We start from the raw sequence: 24,784 nt of genomic DNA on the forward strand, positions 1-24,784 counted from the left end.
TAGCCAAGTTTGATTACATCTCTTTAGTTGAAAATGGCATTTATATGATTTGTCCTATGATTGTTCCCATTAAACTAGATGTGCAGCTTTAAATATCTTGTATTATTAGAAATATTTTAGATAATTAATATAACCTTATAAATATATTTATGAGGCTATTTGTTGTATTTAATATAAAATACCTAATGTATCATTTAAAAAACCAAACTTTTTGTACATAGATGTTATTTTAACACTATATTAAGTAGAAAATTTATTGGTTAATATAACTAATTCTTTGTAACTTTGTAATCATAGCTTGTAAGAGTTAAATAATACCAAAATAATTAAAAAAGAAATTGTTTTTTGACCTGGGCATCTAAAAAAATTCAAACAATCTTTTTATAGTAAATTTGTAGTAAATTTATGCTTAGTACCATATATAGTTTTGATTTACATAGTATAACAAGCACCCAACAGCTCATGCAAAATTTGAAAAAGAGTACATTAACAATGGAATCGTGACACAATGACTGATAGATATCACTTCTTTATCTGATAAATTGTTGGATATCAGTAGCATTATGAGTTCATTTAGTTCAGTGATCGAAAGGAAATAAAGGACATCATAAATAATGTTTTACATGAGCTGATAAAACTGGAAATGTTTATCAGTAATACAAAGAAAGATTTATCTATCAAAGAATCCTTAAATCAAATTCAAAAAAATCTGGAATATTGAGTTTTTTTCAATTGTAGAGAACTATTTTCAAAATGACCTTAATGATATACAAAGAGATCAGTGAAACCAAATTGAAAAATATCTTGATAATGTATATGGTAGCATTTCATAAAGCTGTGATCAAACAGTATATCCAAAAAAATTTGTACTGTACAGGACTTTCAGAATGTATATATCCAAAGTAGTGGTGCCAGTAATCCAGATCAAGTGAAGGAATTTCCTGGTATTTTACATATCAGCTTTGATGAGATACAAACTAAATAATTACTCAATTTATGTAATAAAATTTTATATTGTTTCACAGCAAAGAAAGTGACAATGAAAAATAAAAATGAAATTTTAAGAATCAAACTTTATACTGAGAACAATTAAGGAGATATTCTAATACAAGCTCTTTTATTGCTCTATGCTTATTTAATGCTTCTCTAAATACATATCTAGCCCAGATATCTGAATTCTTAACCTTGCCTGTATACTTGCAACTAACAATACATTTCGTTCTATGGGGAAGGGAAATTAAGGACCCGAGCTATACATAGAAAGGTGTCCCAGTTATTTGCTTAGAATGAACCAAAATCATGTAGATCGCTTCCATTTGTGAATAATTACAACCAGCATTCGGCCCTGAAGAAATGCGTAGAGCTAATAGTAAATATGTACCAATCTCCTCTGACCTATATATAGCTTGATGAAGGATAGGGTCAAAGTTGATGATTCTTCAGATAGTAGGAGAGCAAGAACGAAAAAATTTATTAAGGAATAATAGCCGTGTATATTAATTAGTGCGCAATCATTATCATAGTCATCATGTATCACGGGCAAAGTCCTGACCTTGTATTTACTTTTTATTATCTTGTATTAATAAAACGTTTCTACATTTGCCATATAACATTGAATATTTCTTTCGTGTATAAAATTATCATCAATCATGTTAGAGGTTGAGAATGTTAAGACCAAGGCCGGTAAAGCTGATATTGAGAATATGTATATTGAGCTTCTAGAAGCGATTAGGGAGGAATATGTGATGCTGAAAGAGCTGAGTTTAAAGCCAGAATCGAAGAGTGAGAGAAAAATAGGACAGAAACTGTTGCCAAGAACGCTGAACTTAGAGCTGATATCGAAAATTTCCTGCAAAATCATTAGGGTTTAGAAATTTTTTGAAAATTTAATTGCTATTTTCTCATCTCCATATGACGTAAGATTTGCATACCTATTCACATTATTTTTCCAAGTTTCGATTTATTTTTTTTCGCATGAATATTCTTCTCGCTTATCACCTGATATGCGAAATCCTGAGACTGTGACACACATCACAATCTCAAAGTTTAGCCCTTTTTTTATATGAAGTATTGTATTTGCATAACTGATCAACTGATGAGTCAGATCAATCTGTGTGACAATTGATTTCATATATAAAGTATATATATCCTATTTCTGTAAAAAAAAAATTGCTACTTTTTTTGAACTACTTGTGAACCTATTTTTTACGCAAAAATATAAATAATGTCATTTAGTGATGTTTATACAATCGTTCAAAATCTCTCTGAAGAGCCTGATACATTAAGTATGGATGAGATGGTTGATTTATGTGTATTTCTCACTGACAAAGAAAAATTGACATATGAGGTGGTAAACTTATGTGATAACTTGCCAACAAATATCGCTAAGCTTAAATACTTGAGGGGGTTATTGAAGAAATTTAAGTCTGAACCTGGTATGTTCATACATTTCGTTGTCTCTGTCATATTTGCCAATAATACAAAATACTTACTTATTCTTGTGCTTTTCTTTCCTACTTCTTATCGTCAAATCCGCGAAAGCTGGTAAGTAAATCGTAATAATTTTGGTCAATGCGAGAATAGGCTTGTTTCATCATATTTGCTAATAATATTGAATCAAACCTAAACTAATTCATTTCTTATTCCTCTTCTACTCCTTTACATCTTCATATCTAACTAAAGAACGTTCAACCAAAAAGAAAGGAGGTAAGCTTTCACCACCAAAGAGAGTTGACAAATTTTCAGTAGTATATTTACCTTGGTAATCTGTAGGTTAATGATTTTTTTTAAATTTACCCATACAAATCCATCATTTGGAGATATATTAGAGGTGGTCACTTCTCTCAAGCGAAATGCTACAAGCAACCCGGGATCGTCAACTGATGCTCAGGAGTCGGACTTACAGGATATTATCCGAGGCAAAAATGGAAATCTTGCAGTGATTGGAGAGTCTGCACTATATGTCCGGCGAGCTTACAAAGATTTATATCTACTTGTTACTGACCCCGATCCTGATTCCAAGTTCATTATAACTGGCACATCAGGTGTTGGTAAAACATGCTTCCTGCTTTATTTATTAATCCAGCTTTTATGTAACGATGATAATGTTACTATCATTTTCCAACCCCGCGATGGCAAAACATGTTACTGTTTTAAGGGTTCAAATCTTGAAACTGGAAAAATTGATGATTTTTCAGACGATCTCTACTCTCCCAAAACATGGTACCTAGTGGACAGCAAACAACCCAGCATAGATACCAAATCATCAAATTCAGCAAGAACAGTTGTTGCTGCATCCCCAAATAGTTTAAACAATAGCAAATTTCAAGATTTTGCCAAGGATGTTGTGAATAGGTATTACATGCCACCATGGACAATTGAAGAGCTGAAAGCTTGCCAGAAACATATCTTTAAGCAGGTTCCAGAAGATATGATGCTTGAAATGTTTGACAGAGCAGGTGGAGTACCACGATACGTTCTTCGGCTACCAGCACGCGTGATTAAAAAGCATCAAGATATAAATAATTCTGAGGTTTGGGATAAAATTATAAACAAATCTATGGAACAAATTGAAGATGCCATTTTGGAAGTTAAGAGCTTTGACGATCTTATACTATGCTTTACCGAAAACACTAACTATGCTAAAATCAGCAGTCGAATTATTCACCAATGGCCAGATCCTTCTTACGAGGATTACTACTTTGAATGGGCCTCTAATTATATTTATAAAAGTGTTATGAGGAAACTAGATAAATTTTGATGGGATGAGCTCTTGAAGAAAATTCGGAATCCTGCAAATGTCACCAACTCTAGGGGAATTATGAAAAATTTGGATATGAGATGAGATGTTTGGAGGCAATAAAGTCTTACATAAATATGTTTGATAATAATTGATAAAAACTAACCCAATTGACCTTATCTTTTTCAGTGATAATTATAGTCGTAAAATGAGAATAAAAATGCAAATAAAAAAAGTTGGTTATGTTCGAACTGCAGAGCATCTTTCTCATTATGATAGTGATAATATGACTGTCCGACCAAGAGTGAAAAATTTTGGTGCGGTGGATCTATTCATTATGCCGAATTATATGTTTCAATTTACGGTGTCTCAAAACCACCCCATCAAACAAAAAGAGCTAATCATAATAAATTCCAAATATGATAGCCTACAAAAGGGATAATAATGCAAAAATTCGACTTGTGTTTGTAGTTCCAGATGACATATTGATGGCTTAAAGTTCCAAAGATATGTAACGCCAAAGAAATAATGTTGATGATCTTAACGATTTTAAGGATCTCCTATTCTCAATAACGTGGAACAGTGGGTATTAAAAATTGATTTGTCTATGCGACTACAAGAGGAATCATGAATTAATAATTGTTGGATGCTTATTTTGAGGAGGTATAATATTAGTTTAAGATAGTATATATATATTTTAATATTATGGGCGCTAATTTTAATAAAGAAACACTTTAAAATCATTTTAAAGTTTGCGATTTTTGCATTGGATGATGTATAGCAATTCTTAGATAAGTGTTGAATGTGAATCTACTGCGCCCTTGTGACATCAGTTTCAATGGAAATTTAATAGGGGCTGTGCGGCGTGCGAATCACAAATATATTCACATTTTCTTTCTAAGACTATTTGTATTTATTTATTGCGTAGCCATGTCCTAGCCATGCTATTATCATATCAATAAAACAATATTTGGATATTTTTTCTTAATCAATACTTTCGCATATGAGATTTGGGATGTGTATATTAATCCTTCATCATTTGCAAGAGAAATTAATGAAGTGATGAAATGCAGCGTGTAATTGCTGGTGAAAATCTGGGGAATGTTTTTTTCCTGTGAAATTTTTTTTTATTTTTTTGGCTTTTTCAAATCGAAAAAAAAAATTTTTTATTTATTATTTTCAGTTTTTTTTTGTTCAATACCGAAATTTTTTTTTAATTTTTGGTTCAATACCGAAAAATAAATTTTTTTGTCAATTTGTCAATTTTTTTTTTATTTTGGTTCAAACCGAAAAAAAATTTTTTTTAATCAAATTTTTTATTTTCAGTTTTTTTTAGTTCAATAACCGAAAAATAAATTTTTTTATAATCTTTAGTTTATATTTTTTTTTTTTGTTTCAAAAAATAAATTTTTTATTTTTTGATTTGTAAATTTCTTTCTTATTGTTAATAGATTTTTTATTATTATTATACATTTTTTTTTATTAAATATTTATAATGATAATTAGCAACAATAAAAAGATTTTTATATATTTTTTATTGTTTATTATAGCCATCAATTTTTCTATAAATCCAAATGGCTTCTTTTCAGGAAATATTTGAAGTTGAGGTGCCTTTTTTTTGTTAGTAACGTCACTAACGTGCATTTCTTTAAGTTTATTGAGTTTATTGAATTCTAGAACTTGATCAATACACAATTTACTAACGCCACGTATTGTACTGTGCATTTATTGTACGTGACTGTGCTATGTAAACATAACACTACAAATAAGAAACTAAATTAATACTATGTAGCTAAAGGACTAGATACAAAAAAAGAAAGTTAATAGAAGAGTTTTCTTCGTATCAATATGAGCGCCACCGTAACTCATAAGCTAATATACATCGGGTAAACCCGCGAATCGTGGTACTTAGCGATTCCTGGTTTGGATCACAGATTCTGTGGCAGTAATTATAAAATTTTATGAAAATATTAAATTTAAATAATAACGTCTGGTCGTCTGGGTAATAACTATAATACTTAAATTTTGACCGGAATTAAATAGGTAGTTTATCCAGAATTATAGAAGTTCCGGGTTATGTTATGAACCCGGAACCGACCCGGCCCGAAAATTTTGCCCGGCCCGAGTCTGGCCCGTTCTAATGTAGAAATCAAAGAAATTCATTGACCGACGGGAAAAACGCCATATTTAGTTAGCACAGAATCTTATTCTCATCACTGCACCAATCAGAACGTCTTTACTTTATATAAATAATAAAAAATAATTGAATTTGACATGCATTGGGGTGATAAATAAATATCTTATTAGATACTTGCCCATTAATAATCAAAAATAGTTAAGATATATTTTTTCGGAGCTTGTTCATACGCTAGACATTTGTACTTTCTTTCGAAAATTTCTATCCTCGAAAATTTATCATTGAAAATATATTGTGAAAAACAATGCGAATTGATACAATCATAACGGATGAACAAAATCTTAGTTCATCAAAAACTAGTGGAAGTGAAATATTGAACGCTAATAATTCAGGTATTATTACTATTATTATTATTATTACGGTATATAAAAATATATATATATTTTTATAATAGCTAGATGTATAAAGTTCAAATATATTTTTATATATTTTTTCCAATATTACGTTCAATAAACTAACTAGCGTTAAAACATCGACAACGTCAACCTTCCGTACAATCTCAATCTACCGTTGATGACCAATTTATTAATCAAAATAAAAGTGGAATAATTACTTGCGGAAGATGTTCAATTTTAATTGTTTCAATTTTTATGATAATTCTTGTATTCGGTATTTATTTCAAACATGTAAGAAATTTATTCTTAATATTGTGAAACTTTTTAATAAGAATTTGCATTAATTTTTCATTGACTAATAACTGATATCTTTGAATTACCTCAAAGAAGATTTATATTCCAGGTATATTGTTGTGATAGTTAAACTATTCTTTCTTTGCATATTGATACTTATTTTATATATTGTATACTATTAGGTAACTACTATTTCAGAATTTCTGATTTTGTATCACTTGTTTCTCTTTAATGAATCAATTATTTTCTACAATCTGAATAATAATGGCAGATGTAATGTAAGGAACATATAAAATTCGTTTCCAGATATTCATATTTTTTAATACTTATAAATTTTCATACCTTAGATTTGAACCGAAACCGATTAAACTTTCATCACCCAACGCAACAGCCATACTCTTAATTGGAAAAACGGGTATGCTCTGATATCATATTTATCGTAACTTTCTTTTTTAGTTAATTATTTTTTTTTTTTAATTTGAATATTTTTTACATTTATTTGTAAAGGCTGTGGCAAAAGCACGTTGGGAAATTTATTGTTGAAAACCTCTAAAAATGAAAACCCCACTTTCAATGTTTCAAATAGTTTTGTATGTATGAAAAATAAATGAACTCTATTATAAATAATTTCACTTATTTTAGTTTTCTAATTTTCAAAAATGTTTAGTCATCCGTTACAAAAAAAGCCGATTTTGCATTTTTCCAAATTGAAAATGAAATTTATAACATTGTTGATACGCCAGGAATTTTTGATACTGATGATCTCAACGAAGTTGTCCTAGAAGAAATTGCTCGAACCATCCAAAAGTGTATTTATGGGATTAAAGCTATATTATTCGTATTTGGTGAGTGAAAATATTAATAATTATATTCATGATGAGATAGGTATATATTAAAAAAGTTGTTTATAGAAGCAAAACGGTACACAAAAGAACAAGCGGAAATGGTCGACAGAATAAAATTATTTCTCGGAGATGAAGCTCTTCAATACATGATAACTGTCTTTTCACATTGTGACAAAAAGCAGACCGAAGATCTTGAACATTTTAAAAAATCTTGGAATCAACCAATTAAGGCTTTCGTTAATTCCATGGGTAATCGGTGGGCTATTTCTCCGAACCCAGATATTTTTCCACCTGATAATCTTGTGCATCAACAACGCCTCGGAGAATTAAAAAATCATATCATTTCTATAAATGGAGTTTACACAAATGAATTACTCGAAAATGCCAGGAAGGAGCAAGAAGAAAATGCAAGAATATTGAGAGAAGCAGAAGAAAAACGACAAAGAGAATATGATGAACTTAAAAGGAAAGAAGGTGAAGCTATTGCATGGGCAAAATATGTGGAGAAGAAGGCAGAAGATGAGAAAAAAGCAAATGAAAAACATAATGAGGAACTAAAGAATATTAAGAAATCTTTACTTGAACAAATAAATGATCTTAAGAAGGAAATGGGCAAACTTGCTGAAGTCAATGAAATTCTTTCCAATGATAGGGCGAATTATGAAAAACTGAAGAAAGAATATGAGAGAAAAGCAGATGAAAATTATGAAAAACTAAAGAAAGAGTCAGATGAAAAACATAATGAAGAACTAAAATCTTTGCTTGATCAAATAAATCATCTAAGTATGAGAATAGCTGATACAGCAAATAGAAGAGAAACCATAATATATAGAGACAGTGGTGGTTGTTTCGGACTTGAAACACAAATCAAACTTGAATCGGGAAGGATTATTCAAATGTCAGAACTTCAAACAGGAGATCGAGTTTTATCAAACATAAGAAATGGTATTGCTGAATACTCGGAGGTTTATCTTATTGCTCACATTGGAAAACTCGAACATGAAGAGGAGTTTGCTAGAGTCAGCTTTACTAGACCGGATGGATCTAAAGGTAATTTTTTTGTTTTAGATAATTTGTGAACAAATAAATTATTTGTTTTTATCATCCATTTTCTTATTTTCTCTTAGGTCAATTACGGCTTACAATTACTCACTATGTCTTTGATGAAAATTTATCAATTAAATTTGCCAAAGATTTGCGTCCAGGAGAAACAAAGATTTTAGTATCAGATGATAATAATAAGCTAGTTCCAGTCTTTGTAGATGATGTAACAACCGTGGGTTTCATTTTATATTTAAATTTATTTTATTAATATTGTTATTATTGTAAATTATTTTTCTTGAAATTGATTATCTTAATATTATAAGCAGGAATTGCATGATAAGTACATCAGTTTCTACACGCGAGCTGGCTCAGTTATTGCCAATGGAGTACTTTGTTCCTGTTATGACCAATGCCCACCGTCTCAAACGTTCATGGATATGGTTTTTTTACCAGTTCGTTGGTGGACTTATATTATACCAAGTACACATCGTGGGGAACGTCTTCATCCATATGTTCGATTTTTAGAAATGGCGTATCTTTTATTTACAAATTCTATGGAAAAAGGTAAACGACTTATTGAAAACTAGATTTACAGATTAGGCAGGCGTCAGTATAAAAAGCAAATAAATACCAATGAAAAATCTGATGATAATCTTTTTTTATTAAACGTAAGATGATTATTTAACATATAATAAATTTAAACCAAGTGAGGATATTTTGATTATAAGAATAACGACTCTTTAATAAATGATTAGACATTTGATTAAAATGAAATCATATTGAAATTTAGTTTATTATTGATAATCATAAGAGACTTAAAATACTAATCCAGCTTTCATAAAATAAATTAGGAAAAAACTTATTAATATGTCATATAATTTAGTAAATTTATTGTACTCTAAACTCAAAAGGCCTTGAATTTGATTGATATGGTCAAACTTGGGTAGCTAATATGCATGTATTAGATCATATAGATATTCAGTACGGTACAATTTTGAAAACCTGTACGGTACGGTTGATTCATCAAACTTCCAAAAATTCCAAAAAATTCCTTACCGTATCGTATTTGCCTTATATATATTATATATATACAATACTGTACGGTACAGTTTATAAAAATATTTTTTTTTCTTTTATTCATGTGATGTCCAAATAACTATTATAATAAATGGACATTGTTGAGTGCACTTAGCATATATATTATAATGTTCATTCAATAGAAAAGTGGTCATTTTACCATAGTGATAATTTGGAAACAAATGTCCATTTAATATAATTGATATTTTGACAATTGGACGTCATTTAAAAAAAAACATCAAACATTACTGTACTGACTTTATAATATTGTAGCATCGGAAAATGTGGTATTGTAGTATTATTTTTGAGGCACAGAATTTTTATTTAATTTAGGTGTTCAAATTTTTTGCTTTAAATTTACTGCGGTCCGAAATGACCTAAAACTCTTGGCTGATTGTTTTATGTCTACTTTGGGAACTATGGAAATATTATTTTGGAAATAATTAATTTAATTGGTGATAATATCAAAATGGATGTTAAAATATTAAATGTAAGGGAAATCAAAGTTTAATGAAATGATCAACACCAGGGTCACTTCTAATTCTGGGAGAAATTAATTTTATTGGTTCTTAATGCTGGGAAATATTATTTAAAGACCCCAGATTCGTATCTTAAAAAAAAAAAAAAAAAAAGAATTTAAAAATTAATAATTTGATTAAGTATTTGGTTAAGTATTTTTATTATGTGATTAATTTTAATATTTATTTATTTAGTTATTATATTTGATCGTTTTATTTAGTTATTTAGTATTCTATTTTGTTTTTGTTTAGTTATTATTTAATTATTAAAACATGTATTACTAATGAACTCGGAAAAGAAATAAAGATTTATTAATATTTTAGCAAATGCAATAGGCAGTGTTGGGCAATTGGACAATTGGACGTTTTGGACATTTGTCCAAAACCTGTCCAAAACTTGTCCAAAACCAAAACCTTTTTTTCATTGGACAGGTTTTGGACAGATCACATGACAAAAAATTTAATTTTGGCCAGAATTATGACTAATTTTGGCTAATTTTAATTTTAGTTCAATTATTAAATTACTTCAAAAATCTTTAAATGTTAATTTTTAATATTATTTTGATTTTACATTAATTTTATTATTTAATTATATTAAATATTTACTTTTTTAACATTTTAACATTATATTTTATTTTATTTTTAGTTTCAGTTGATAAATATTAGGACTCTTGAGCAGTTTTAAACTGTCCAAAACTATGTCCAAAACTATGTCCAAAACTGGTTTTGGACAGTCCAAAATTGTCCAATTAAAAAAACCAATTGGACAAGTCCAAAACCCAACACTGCAATAGGTCTAGTGGCAAAGGATAATAATGCTTGAAGGCTACCTCATGTATTATAAGTACCTAGCACAGCATCTATAAAAAATATATTTATAAATTTCAATGTAACTCTAACATTGACGTTATCAAAATAATTTTATTTTACTGAAATTTAAATACTTTTTTTTTTTCATCAAAACAAATGAATATAGTAAATAAAATATGCGCCATAACACAGACGTTTATGTTTGATTAACCTTTCATTAAACTTGAAACGTTAAAAATTTTTATTATACAAGGAAATTCATATAAAATTTAATATGGATTTTGAACCTTTACCGAAATATTATTAGGTTAAGGGATTAAACAGTACAACATAATATTTATAAAAGAAGGCCAATAAACTATAAACGTACTTATTATAAGTTAAAAATTTGAATCGAAACTATTAATAGTCACCATTTAACATGGTTTTAATTAATAAATAATACAATAACAAATAAAATTTTATTAATCTAAGTATTATCTATAGAACTCATGAAGAGCTAAAATATATAATTATATTTTATCATCAAATTATTGTAAATCAACATGTTCAAAATGGTCAAAAAATTATTATAATTAATAACTAATACGTTTCTTCTTAATCCGCATGTTTTTATTATAAGGTATCATTATTTTATTTATGAATAAACTATGTAGTACGATATTCTACATCTGACATTTTCATCGATCGGCAATTAATAAAATGAAGATTAATATGCATGTTAGCTCAAACTCATTTTCGTTAAAGTTAACGGAAATATTTAGCTCAAATATATTTTACTATGGCTCATAAATAATAAAAATGGTTACAGTAATTAAAAGTGATTAAATAACCCAGGTTCAAACTAAATAAACAATAATGAAAATGAAAAATAAATGAAAAATCGTATATTTAGTATAAAAAATCTATCAATATTGGAAAATTTGTGCGCACCCCTCCATTTTGGTAATTTTTATATAGTAAAATTTGTCGATCATTAATTATCACGTGACTTTTAGTAAAATCCCGATTTTTTTAAATATTCATGCCGCAACTCTTACGTACATATTATAGAGCCTTAGAAATTTATTTACTATGCGTATTTTTGCCTATTCTACAACTTTACTTAATGAGCCATGAAGGGTTTAGAATGTCATTTTTGACTCTTATATATAATATCCATGGGGTGCGCACATGCGCAAGTGCGCACAAATTTTAAACCCTTATTATTATTAGTTTAAAAGGTGAATTAAAGTGGAACTAGTAACTGGGAAAAAAACTACTCTCCCTCCCAATCTTGAGAGATATAATACATCACGAAAAATCCCAACGGACAACTTGATTATGCGTCAATCTGAGTCAATTTGTCTCATCCTGATTACATAATTAGATTATCTACCGGCTAATCATTAATCGTCAAATAAACGTATAAATTCTAAATAAAATAATATAATAAAAAATATATTAACACCCCAGTTCCATTGATTCTGGCTGGTGTACCGGGTCCTATTGATCAACATCTGGAATTTTTTAGTAATCATCCGGACCCACGTCTTCATTACATGAAATCCGAGCTAATTTCACATCGGATCCAATGGGAATCTGGGGCGAAAATTAGTATAGCCCTGATAAATCAGTTCACCGGCGATACAAAATGATCAACCGGTTACTGTGACGTCGTAACACTATCTTCTATCTAATTAAAAAAATTTTGTCATAAAAAGATTACTCATATAAATAATTTGAATTGTGTAACATTGAAAAGTGTGATATTCTTGCGCCCGATCTATTTCGTATTTATCATATCATCATAATTAAGAAAATCTTTAAACTGCGGTTAATTAAAATTTTAACTGGATTTTTTTTTATTCTAATAAATTAATACTAACAAAAAAAAAGTATATTAATTGCCACTCTCTTAGTTACCACAACTAACCATTTCTATTAGATAGACAATAATAATTCTTTTTTTATTTTCGGATTTTACCGTAAAAACTGAAACTACCTTTTTTAATCTTCTTTAACCAAAATTTTTCTTATTCTTTTTTTATTATATTTTGATTGGATCGGAATTTATCAAAGTTTTTGGTTAACCCAAAAGAATATTATTATTCTTTTTTAGTTTAGATCGGATCAAAACTATAATCAAATTAGAACTATGTCCTACAAATTTTTTGATGTTTGATAAGATTTTTTTTAGTCAATGATATTTGTTTCTGACCAATAAATTCGTGTAAAAAATTTTTTTTTTAGTATCAACAAATTTTTTTTTAGTTAGTTTGTTTTTAATTATATAGATACCATAACAATATTAATAATTTTGTAATGAGAACTTTTTTTGTTTATTGAGATTGTTTTTTTCGATGTAGTGAGATGAGTGAGAACTTTTTTTTGTTTATTGAGATTAATTTTTTCAATATTATTTCCTGACTAATAAATTCACATAAAAATATTTTTTTTGATGAGATTGTTTTTAATTATATAGATACATAACAATATTTACCTGCATATTATTTTATTTAAATTAATTTATATTTTATTACTCTCATAATCTAATTATTAATCAAAGTGAGCTTCTAATTGTGACTAAAAATTTAATATTATATAGTAATACTACTCCCGGTGTGAAGCAACGGGCAACTGCTAGTTAATATTAAATTAAAATCTAAGCATAAATTTAAATAAAAATTTTATTGGAAAATTTTGGAAAAAATACAACGGCAATTTGTGCCGATCTGTTTGTGTGTATAATTGATCGTCCTAACGTCACAATCGTCACATGCAAGTATTGTTTGATTTCCATTTATAGATCTCAGGCCGAAACGATGATCTTTTTTAATATTTCGAATCCAACTTTAATTTCCCCCTTTTGTTAGTCTAAATAATTTACAATTTTATCATATGTTACATACGAAGAGCAAAATGAAATAATATATTATTAGTCTTTAATTTATTGCACGTAACAAAATTATTAATCATATATGTTTTCGTTATTAAGTTAATCAATTATAGCTTTATATTTAAAAATGGTTAAAATGCTAAAATTATAAATATCAGGAAATTTGACATAAATACAGTACATGATCTTCATTGTTTTCATACTAGTAAGGATTCAGTTTTAAATTAATATGATTGCAAAAAAGAATCATGAGAATTATGTCAGAGGCCACGAAATTAATAAAATAATTTTACGTTTATTTAACAAATAATTAGTTTATTACCAAAAATAATTTCTTTACCAATATTACAGTTTAGGAACAATTAGTTGATGTGGGAATAAAAAATTTCATTTTCATTATTTTATTGCTTCGTCTAATTCCACAAATCTAAGAAAAGTAGCTAATTGCTAGATATGCAGTCACAGAATTTTTTTTTTCGTATGTTCTGCGAATTAATTATCACTTGAAAATAACTGTATTACGTATAGTAATGCGAGCATATAATCTTATTGAAATTCGGGAGTCATCAGAAACCATATCCACATATCTGATATACGTACCCGTAAAGGCAAGTACAATAGCCACTCAATAACCCATTCACATAATTGTCTAGCGAAGGGCCAAGAATTCAGGATTAGGCGTGACACTTACGATCATTTGGCAATGTAATACAAGATTGAAAACAGGTTCGGTTTCACAAAAAAGAAAGCAATTAGCTTTTATATTAATAGGATAATCCGATTTGTTGATCACGGAGACATCGGAAATTTAAATACCCAGCTCATACAAAAAAATTTTATATACCAAATTTAGACTGGCAGTAGTAAGGATAGAAGTATCACAATAATCAGTAAGAACTTAGTAGGTTAGTGCATTTTTGTAACATTTTCATACAGGATTTTAAGATTTTGGATAAAGAAAACTGGCTTTTATAGAATAAGTAAGCTATGGAATTATCCAGATATTGGTTTTCATGATATTTGAATGAATATTCATGGAGTTATTTTTTTTTGTAATTAAATCTAGTGCGCGTATATATTTTTTATTTTACGGAATAATTAAGAACTTTAGCTAGAATATACTTAGGCTTTGTCGGATAATTAAAATTTTTCAAATTTTTCAGTAGGTTTGGAATATTTGGACATTAAACTTTACTAAATCGAATATTTAATTGTGTTTTAGTTTAAAAAGTTTTTATGTAACTGCATATTGAACTTTAAATAAATAAAATAAATAAAACATTTTATTTTTAATTGTTAAATTATTTAAAATATTGAAAGTGTAAATTTTTTAATTATAACTTGTAAATAATTATAATAATATGGTATTTTTTTTACGTGAACGGTGGTTTCTTAGGAAAATAATAAAAAGCCAAATTAATTTTTGTGGCTAATAATGATCAAATGTGTCAATCATATTTAAGAAAAAGAGTATAGGACTATACCCCCGGAACCGGGTAAAAGTTAAGGATCCGCAATTTTAAATTCTCCTTGTCAGCTAAAAAAGGTTGGGGAGCAAAGTCACCTGATAATCAAAAAGTTTTATTTATATATGGGCTTACACTGAAAATTTTTTCTGTTCTCCTGCAAAATATAATCCGCACAAACCTTATTCGCTTATTTTATTTTAATCATTTATTCTTGATTATTTATTTAATCAATTTTATTGAATTGTAAATGTATCAAAGAAAAAAATTATCATGGTCATCTGACTCATCTGACATATATGACTTATCTCGATGTGAAGAATGTGGAGGATATTATTGTAATGTGATGTATTTTCAAAAAGATTTTAAAAGTTGGACTAGTGGTAATAATGATATTGATAAATTTATCAAAAATGCTCAATTATCAAGTCATAGTGGAAATAAAGCATTAGAATGGATACCTTATGATAAATTACATAATATTAAATATATTGAGAAAATTGGAGTATTTAAAGCAAATTGGATTGATGGATATATTAATAATTGGGATAATATAAACCAAAATTGGGTAAGATATGGTAAAAATATGGTTATCACTCTTAAATGTTTAAGTAATCCAAAAATTGGTGCATCAAATTTTATAAATAAGGTATATTATTTAATGAAATTTTAAAATTTTAATTTTTTTGCTAAATTTACTAACATGTTTACATTTGTAGATTGAAACAGATTATAAATTTTATGGAATAACTCAAGATCCACAAACAAAAAATTATATGATGGTTTTGAATGATAAATGTAAAAAATGTAATAATGTATGTTATGCAATATACTTTCAACAAAATTTTGAAAGTTGGACTAGTGGTAATGATGATATTGATAAATTTATTCAAGGTATTCAGTTATTAGCTCATAATAGCACAAAAGAAGCATTAGAATGGATACATTATAATAAATTATATAATATTAAATACATTGAAAAAATTGGAGCATATAAAGCAAATTGGATTGATGGATATGTTAGTGATTGGGATGATATAAATCAAAATTGGGAAAGATGTGATGAAAATATGATTATTACTCTTAAAAGTTTAAGTAATCCAAAAGAAATTACATTAGATCTTATGAATGAGGTATTATTTGACGAAATTTAGAATTTTATCTTTTGCTAAATTTTACTAACATGTTTACATTTGTAGATTAAAACAGATTATGAATTTTATGGAATAACTCAAGATCCACAAACAAAAAATTATATGATGGTTTTGAATGATAAATGTAAAAAATGTAACAAAGTATGTTATGCAATATACTTTCAACGAAATTTTGAAAGTTGGACTAGTGGTAATGATGATATTAATAAATTTATTCAAGATGCCCAGTTATCAGCCCATAATGATTTGAAGGAAACATTAGAATGGATACCTTATGATAGAATATATAATATTAAATATGTTGAAAAAATTCATGCATATAAAGCAAATTGGATTGATGGATATATTAATCAGTGGGATAATAAAAGTGATAATTGGAAAAGAAAGGATAAAAATATGATTATCACTCTTATAAGTATCAATAATCCAAATAGTCTTACTATATTAGATTTTATTAATGAGGTATATATTATGTAATGAAATTTTGAAATTTATTTTTTGTTGAATTTACTAACATATTTACATTTATAGATTAAAATGGATTATGAATTTTATGGAATAACGCAAAATCCACGAACAAAACATTATATGATGGTTTTGAATGATAAATGTAAAAAATGTAACCATGCATGTTATGCAATACATTTTCAACAAAATTTTGAAAGTTGGACTAGTGGTAATGATGATATAGATAAATTTATTCAAAATACTCAGCTATCAGCTCATAATAGCACAAAAGAAGTATTAGAATGGATATATTATGATAAATTATGTAATATTAAATACATTGAGAAAATTGGAGTATATAAAGCAAATTGGATTGATGGATATATTAATGATTGGGATAATGAAAATCAAAATTGGAAAAGATATGGTAAAAGTGCAATTATTGTTCTTAAAAATTTAAGCAATCCAAAAAATATTACATTAGACGTTATAAATGAGGTATCATTTATTAATGAAATATGAAGTTTTGAAATTTTTAATTTTTATTAAATTTACTAACATGTTTACATTTTATACATTTTATTATTTTGTAGATTAAAATGGATTATGAAATTTATGGAATAACTCAAGATCTACAAACCAAAATTTATATGATGGTTTTGAGTAATAAATGTAAAAAATGTAATTGTGTGTGTGATACAATACATTTTCAACAAAATTTTGAAAACTGGGCTAGTGGTAATGATGATATTGATAAATTTATTCAAGACACTCAGCTATCAATTCATACTAAATATAAAGTGTCAGATGTAATGAAATGGAGTGATAATGATGAACTTATTTATGACACTCAGCTATTAATTCATACTATATATGAAGTGCCAGATGCAATGGAATGGATACCTTATGATAGACTTTGTGATATTAAGTATATTGAAAAATTTGGAATATTTAAAGCAAATTGGATTGATGGAAAAATATGTAAATGGGATGATTATAATCAAAATTGGAAAAGAACTGATCAAAATAAGATTGTGGTTTTGACAAATATAAATAATCCAAAAAATGCTGCTTTAGAATTTACCATGAATAAGGTACAATTAATTTAACATTTAAATAAATTTATAAATGATAAGTTTTATTAATACAATATATTTGTAGGTTATAGAATTTTATGGAATTACTCAAGATACACAAACAAAAAATTATATGATGGTTTTGAGTGATAAATGTAAAACATGCCTCTTTGAATGCAATATGATACACTTTCAACAAAATTTTAAAAGTTGGACTAGCGGTAATGATGATATTGATAAATTTATTCAAGATATTCAGCTATTAGCTCATAATAGTACAGAAGAAGTATCAGAATGGATACCTTATGATAGATTTTATAATATCAAATATATTGAAAAATTTGGAATATATAGAGCAAATTGGATTGATGGATATATTAGTAAATGGGATAATAAAAATCAAAATTGGAGTAGATGTGGTAAAAATATGGTTATCACTCTTAAATGTTTAAGTAATCCAAAAAATATTGCATTAGATTTAGATTTTATGAATCAGGTATATATATTATTTAATAAATTTTAAAATTTTAATTTTTGCTAAATTTGATAACATGTTTACTTTTATAGATTAAAATAAATTATGAATTTTATGGAATAACTCAAGATCCACAAACAAATAATTATATGTTAGTTTTGAATGATAAATGTAAAAAATGTATTCAAAAATGCAACTCAATGTATTTTCAGCAAAATTTTAATAATTGGACTAGTGATAATGATGATACTGATAAATTTATTCAAGACACTCAGCTATCAGCTCATAAAGATAATAAAATATCAGATGCAATAGAATGGATACCTTATGATAGATTTTATAATATTAAATATGATGATAAAATTGGAGCATATAAAGCAAATTGGATTGATGGATATATTCATCAATGGGATGGTACAAATCAAAATTGGGAAAGATATGATAAAAATACAATTATCATTCTTAAAAATTTAAACAATCCAAAAAGTATTACATTAGATTTTATAAATGAGGTATCATTTAATGAAATATGAAGTTTTGAAATTTTAATTATTGCTAAATTTACTAACATGTTTGCATTTTATTATTTTTGTAGATTAAAATGGATTATGAAATTTATGGAATAACTCAAGATCCACAAACAAAAAATTATATGATGGTTTTGAGAAATAAATGTAAAAATTGTAACTATATATGTAATGCAATGTACTTTCAAAATAATTTTAAAAATTGGACTAGTGGTAATGATGAAATTGATAAATTTATCAAAAATGCTCAATTATCAAGTCATAGTGGAAATGAAACATTTGAATGGATACCTTATACTAGATTATATAATATTGAATATATTGAAAAAATTGGAGCATATAAAGCAAATTGGATTGATGGATATATTATCTATTTTGATAAGAAAAATCATGATTGGAAAAGATCTAATCAAAATATGTTGGTTGAATTGATAAATATAAATGATCCAAAGAATATTACTTCAGATTTTAACATTAATGAGGTATTATTTAATGAATTTTTAAATTTTGATTTTGCTATTTTTACTAATGTATTATATGTGTAGATTAATAGACTTTATGGAATAACTCAAGATCCACAAACAAAATATTACATGATGGTTTTAGGTGATATATGCAGAAATTGTAATAATATATGCAATGCAATAAACTTTCAAAAATATTTTGTAAATTGGACTAGTGATAATGATTATATAGATAATTTCATTCAAAATACTCAGCTATCAGCTCATAATAATGCGAAAAAAGCATTAGAATGGATACCTTATCATAAATTTTATAATATTAAATATGTGGAAAAGGAAGTATATAGTGCAAATTGGAGAGATGGAAATATCAACATATGGGATGATGAAAATCAAATTTGGAAAAGATCTAATCAATATATGCCTGTAACTTTAAAAAGTTTAAAAAAACCAAAAAATGTTACAATAGAATTTACAAATAAGGTATAATACAGTTATTATTTATTGAAATCTTGAAAATTTATTTTTTATTAATGTTATAAGAATTGTATTTATAGATTACAGAATCCTATGGAATAACTCAAGATCCACAAACAAAAAATTATATGATGGTTTTGAGTGATACTTGTAAAAAATGTAATTTTGTATGTAATGCAATACACTTTCAAAATAATTTTAAAAATTGGACTAGTTGTAATGATGATATTGATAAATTCATTCAAGATACTCAGCTATCAGCTCATTACAATGCAAAAGAAGCATTAGAATGGGTACCTTATAATAGTTTTAAAAATATTATATATATTGCAAAAGGTGGGTTTGGTAAAGTGTATAAAGCTAATTGGATTGATGGGTATATTAACAAATGGAATGATGAAAATCGTGATTGGGAAAGAAAAGATCGCTATATGTTGGTGGCTCTGAAAAGCTTAAATAATTCAAAAAATGTTACATTAAGATTTATGAATGAGGTATATAATTTAATTATTTTTCTTTTAGTTTAAGTAACAAAACAAAATTTTTAGTTTTCACTAATTTATTTATTATATCCTTTTATGTAGATTACATCACATCACAGAGTAAGAATAGATAGCAATATGATTATTGGATTTTATGGAATAACTCAAGATCCAAAAACAAAAAACTATATGATGGTTTTAAATTACGCAAAAAATGGAAGTTTGCGAAATTATTTAGATGTAAACTTTAATAAATTAAGTTGGATGGATAAGATTAGTGATTTATATGATATTGCAAAAGGGCTTGAATCTATTCATAGTAATAATTTGATTCATCGAGATTTGCATGTTGGTAATATACTTCATAATATTAATTATCTTTATATAACTGATATGGGGTTATGTAAGCCTGCAGATTATAATCCATCAGAAAGTACAAGTAGTAATATTAATATATATGGTGTTTTGCCTTATATAGCTCCTGAAATTTTAAGAAAACAAAACGATTATACCAAAGCTTCTGATATTTATAGTCTTGGTATAATTATGTACGAAGTAATTTCTGGATTACCACCATATTATGATATAAGCCATAATGAAAATTTGGCAATAAAAATTTGTAATGGAATTAGACCAAGATTTAACTTTAAAGTACCACAATTGATTGTGCATTTAATTAAAAGATGTCTAGATGCAAATCCATTAAATCGACCAACAACAAAAGAAATTGCTGATATTTTAGATAAATGGAAGGATGAGATATTTTTAAGTGAAGCAGAAATACAGAAACAAATAGAAGCAGCAAACAAAATAAATAATGGTTTATCAACAAATAGTGTACCTACGACTAATTTATCCTATAATACACATTCAGAAGCTGTTTATACAAGTAGATTACTTAATTTTAGTAATCTTCCTGAACCTAAAAATTCTTATGATTATTATGAACAAAATGATGATATAATAAGCATGGAATTCTCAGGTATTGTTAAAGAAATATGTTTAGAATAATTATTTAAGAATGCTACTAAAATATTACTTACTAAATAGTATCATTATCTCAACAAATTGATATTTCTCAATCGAACATTAATGATGATGATTTTCTCGAGCTGAAAAATCCTGATGATAATTATGAACAAAATGATAACATAATTAGCGTTGAATTTTCAGGTATTGTTAATAAAGTAAAATTTTAAAATAATTATTAAAGAATACTACTAAAAATATTATTTATTAAATAGCATCAATATCTCAACAAACTGATGTAACTCATAATTATAAACCAAAAAATTCTGATTATGAACAAAATAATGACATGGAATATTCAGGTATTAATTACTTTAATACTTCTCACCGTCACTTCTCATAAAGTGAAAGCCCATACAAAATATTAAGATCTATAAATACTAACAAATATTATTTTGTTAAATAGATTCTTTACAAATTGATGTTTCTAAATTAAATATTAATGAAGATAATAATTTGTAAATTATGAAAAAAAAAATCATTTTTTAATCTTTAGTTTTCTTTATTTTCATTATTTATTTTTGTTATATTATTTATTTTTTTCTATTTTTTTTTTTATTTGTCATTTATTTTATTTTATGCATTATTTTTAAGAATTTTTTTTTCACATTGTAATTTAAATTCTATTTAACGTTTAGTTTTTCTTACAAAAATTGTGATTTTATTTTTTTTTATTTTATTGCAGACTAAATTAGAGGGTCGGCTATTGAAGAAAAAGGATATAATAGTAGCATTAAATAGAACTTTAAATTGTAATGACTTAAATGATTTATATTAAATAAAATTACAAAATTTAAACTATAAAATGTAACGAAATGATAAATTGATATGAAAGATTCAATGTAAATTTTCTATGATTACATATGCACGTCTTTAATTTCATTACATCTGTCATTTCAATCTTTACTATCCTATAAATAATATGATTGCTAAATAGATTTCTCAACTTCTCAATTCAATTTCATAATAAAAGTAAGTAGGAATTTATTAACTTTAAATCTTATTTGATAAAACTACTTCATTCTTTGGGATTACCGTTTTCAAAGTATTATGTCAATTGTTGTGGATTATATTTCTGTGTGTTATTATAATTGATAAGAATATGAAAGATAATTTTAAGTTTGCGTGGGATATATTTTAATACACAGTGTATTTACTTTTGATTTGAAAAGTTTAAATTAACAAAAGATTGCACAGTAAGCAATAAAATCATTTGTTTTCCTTTTGGAAACATGCTGCGCCCTTTATAGGCTATCAATTATTTATCTCTAGTTTTTTTTTGATAATATAATAAGAAAATGATCAAATTGTTTTTATCATTAATTTAGAAACTTTTTTTCCATTTTTTTACAGTATTATTTGAATTGTGATTTTGTTGATTTTTTTGAAAAGGTCGATCAAAATTAACGGAAAATTTTTAATAAAAATACAAATTTTATTGAATAAAACAAAACTATTATACAAAATGTCAGAAAATATAGTTTTATCGAGAGAAGAACTAATAAACAACTTTATGGAGAAGTTTGGAGCAAGTTTTGAGAACTTTGAGTATAGGATTTTAACGAAAATATACAAGATAAAATCACTGAAAGAATTTCAAGAATTTAATATGAAGACGTTCAAAACTGTATCAGTAGACCAAATAAATAACGCTATTGCAGAAAAAGATAAACGAATAGTACGACCACCTCAAGCAATATATATAGTATATTTTTTATTAGACTGGAGTGCTAGTATAATACGAAAAAACTTTAATGAATTTCTTGAAAAATTTCCTCTCCCCAGCGAGCGCAGCAACAACCACAGTCATGTGAGCAGGGTGAGAAGATAACAAAATTGGAATCTTTGGTAACCACACAAATATGATCAATAACGAAGAATAAAGATAATTCGAGTCAAACAAAGGAAAAATCTTCAAAAAGGCGTAAAAGTCGGAAAACTTCGGATACATAAAATTATCCTAAGAGAAAGATCAACCGAATCAACGAAGTGGTCGAAGTGTCGATCACCACAACTCAGTTACATGAATACAGCACGTGAGATCACGTTTTACGATTTTCCTTGGTACTGGGAAAGATGAAATAATATATGAGAATATACTCGAAATAGGCCATGTTGAAAAGCTTATAATCAATCAATGTTATAAATACAAGACGGACAAGGCCAAAATTCGCTTTATCAAAAATTATGAGGAAATATATAAGCGAGGAGGGTCAAATATAATAATCATTAAAAATGGTATAAGTATTTTTCCGGATGTTTGATTCGAAGCTAACGATACGGGAAATAAACAAGAGAAGTTGTTGGCAAGCAATAAAAAAGATAACAATTGATAATGGAGCAAATAATGAAGCGATAATCAAAGAATATATCAAGAAATACGGTGGAAAAGTAATTAGGATAAAAACTATTAAATATATCTTAATTTACTTTAACAACGAAAAATGACATGATGAACGTATATATATACACAGTTTACAAGTCAGGAATGGAGGAAGAAATTGGATATGGATCTCAAATGAAAAGTCAGGACGAAATAATCACAAAGGATGGTACATTTAGGGCCAGGAAGAACCAACAGACGAAGCCGATCAAGAATGCCGTCGTTAATATCCGATCGGGGATGAACAATTTTACGAGGCAATGAGTCCGAGGGGTCCAGATAAAGAAATAGTTGAAGATTATTTAGTGACAGAATAAATATGATTGATGAGAAACAGGTAGAATCAACAGGTAAAGGTAAAGAGAAAGCTAGAGAGTTAGAAGAAACGGAAATTTTAAATGGCAACAAGAAACGCACAGGGTGCTAGAGATGATAGTGATAGTGAGTAGATATATCAATAGAGTAAACCATAACGCATATAAAATAGTTCAAATTATATTAGGTTTTTATGTAATAGATTCAATTTTGTAAATTTTATCAGATAGATACTTTATTGATATGATGCTTTGCGTCTATGTTGTAATCATTTATGTACTAATAAAGGAAAAAAAAATTTTTTTTTGAAAAAGTGTCGCTATTCTTTATTGAATATTTATTGTGTTATTGCAAAAAAAAAAAAAAATATTTTTCCAAAAAAAAATACTATAAATAACAATTACAACAATAATAAGAAATAATAATAATATAAAATAAAAATTTTTAATACTACATTAGCTAGTAAATTTAAAAGTATGAGAATATACGCTGCTGTAAAAATTTGATAAGTCATTTCGCAAATGAAACATTAGCTAATCTCTGAGAAGGGTTAGTATTTGAAAACAAGTCGAAATTACCAAATTTTGATCTTACCTTAGTATTTCAAAAATAAAAGCTTGAATTTCACAAATAATAATAAAAAAAAAGTAAGCAAAACGCTCTCACATACGTCTCACAAATTAAAGCCATTTAAGTTGTCACGCACTACATTCCCTACAAAAAAAGCTTCTGTTAGAAAATTGCTACATAAT

The 24,784-nt window shown here is 26.7% G+C and overlaps 3 protein-coding genes across 4 annotated transcripts; all 3 read left to right on the plus strand.

Annotated features, from left to right (window-relative positions):
- Window positions 1–2,224: 2,224 nt before the first annotated feature.
- Window positions 2,225–3,760, plus strand: OCT59_012530 (uncharacterized protein; the record flags this gene model as incomplete). 2 transcript variants are annotated; one of them, XM_066134545.1, is made up of 2 exons in its annotated part: window positions 2,225–2,544; window positions 2,773–3,760. In XM_066134545.1, the coding sequence occupies 2 exons, from the start codon at window positions 2,225–2,227 to the stop codon at window positions 3,758–3,760; spliced, it is 1,308 nt and encodes a 435-aa protein (XP_065989800.1). The 2 variants fall into 2 exon arrangements, with proteins under 2 accessions (XP_065989800.1, XP_025168380.2); XM_025328053.2 differs by lacking the exon at window positions 2,225–2,544 and having other exon boundaries at window positions 3,362–3,760.
- A 2,420-nt stretch (window positions 3,761–6,180) lies between these two features.
- OCT59_012531 (uncharacterized protein) lies at window positions 6,181–9,041 on the plus strand (the record flags this gene model as incomplete). The annotated part of the gene is made up of 9 exons (XM_066134546.1): window positions 6,181–6,268; window positions 6,399–6,562; window positions 6,659–6,681; window positions 6,913–6,980; window positions 7,073–7,155; window positions 7,233–7,410; window positions 7,477–8,460; window positions 8,538–8,686; window positions 8,781–9,041. The coding sequence occupies 9 exons, from the start codon at window positions 6,181–6,183 to the stop codon at window positions 9,039–9,041; spliced, it is 1,998 nt and encodes a 665-aa protein (XP_065989801.1).
- Window positions 9,042–20,851: 11,810 nt separating this feature from the next.
- On the plus strand, window positions 20,852–21,796 carry OCT59_012532 (uncharacterized protein; the record flags this gene model as incomplete). Its single annotated transcript, XM_066134547.1, has 4 exons — window positions 20,852–21,287; window positions 21,356–21,478; window positions 21,550–21,636; window positions 21,741–21,796. 4 exons carry the CDS (start codon window positions 20,852–20,854, stop codon window positions 21,794–21,796), a joined length of 702 nt encoding a protein of 233 aa, XP_065989802.1.
- Between the last annotated feature and the right edge of the window lie 2,988 nt (window positions 21,797–24,784).

Source organism: Rhizophagus irregularis, chromosome 2 (assembly GCF_026210795.1).
Source record: "Rhizophagus irregularis chromosome 2, complete sequence".
NCBI lineage: Eukaryota > Fungi > Glomeromycota > Glomeromycetes > Glomerales > Glomeraceae > Rhizophagus > Rhizophagus irregularis.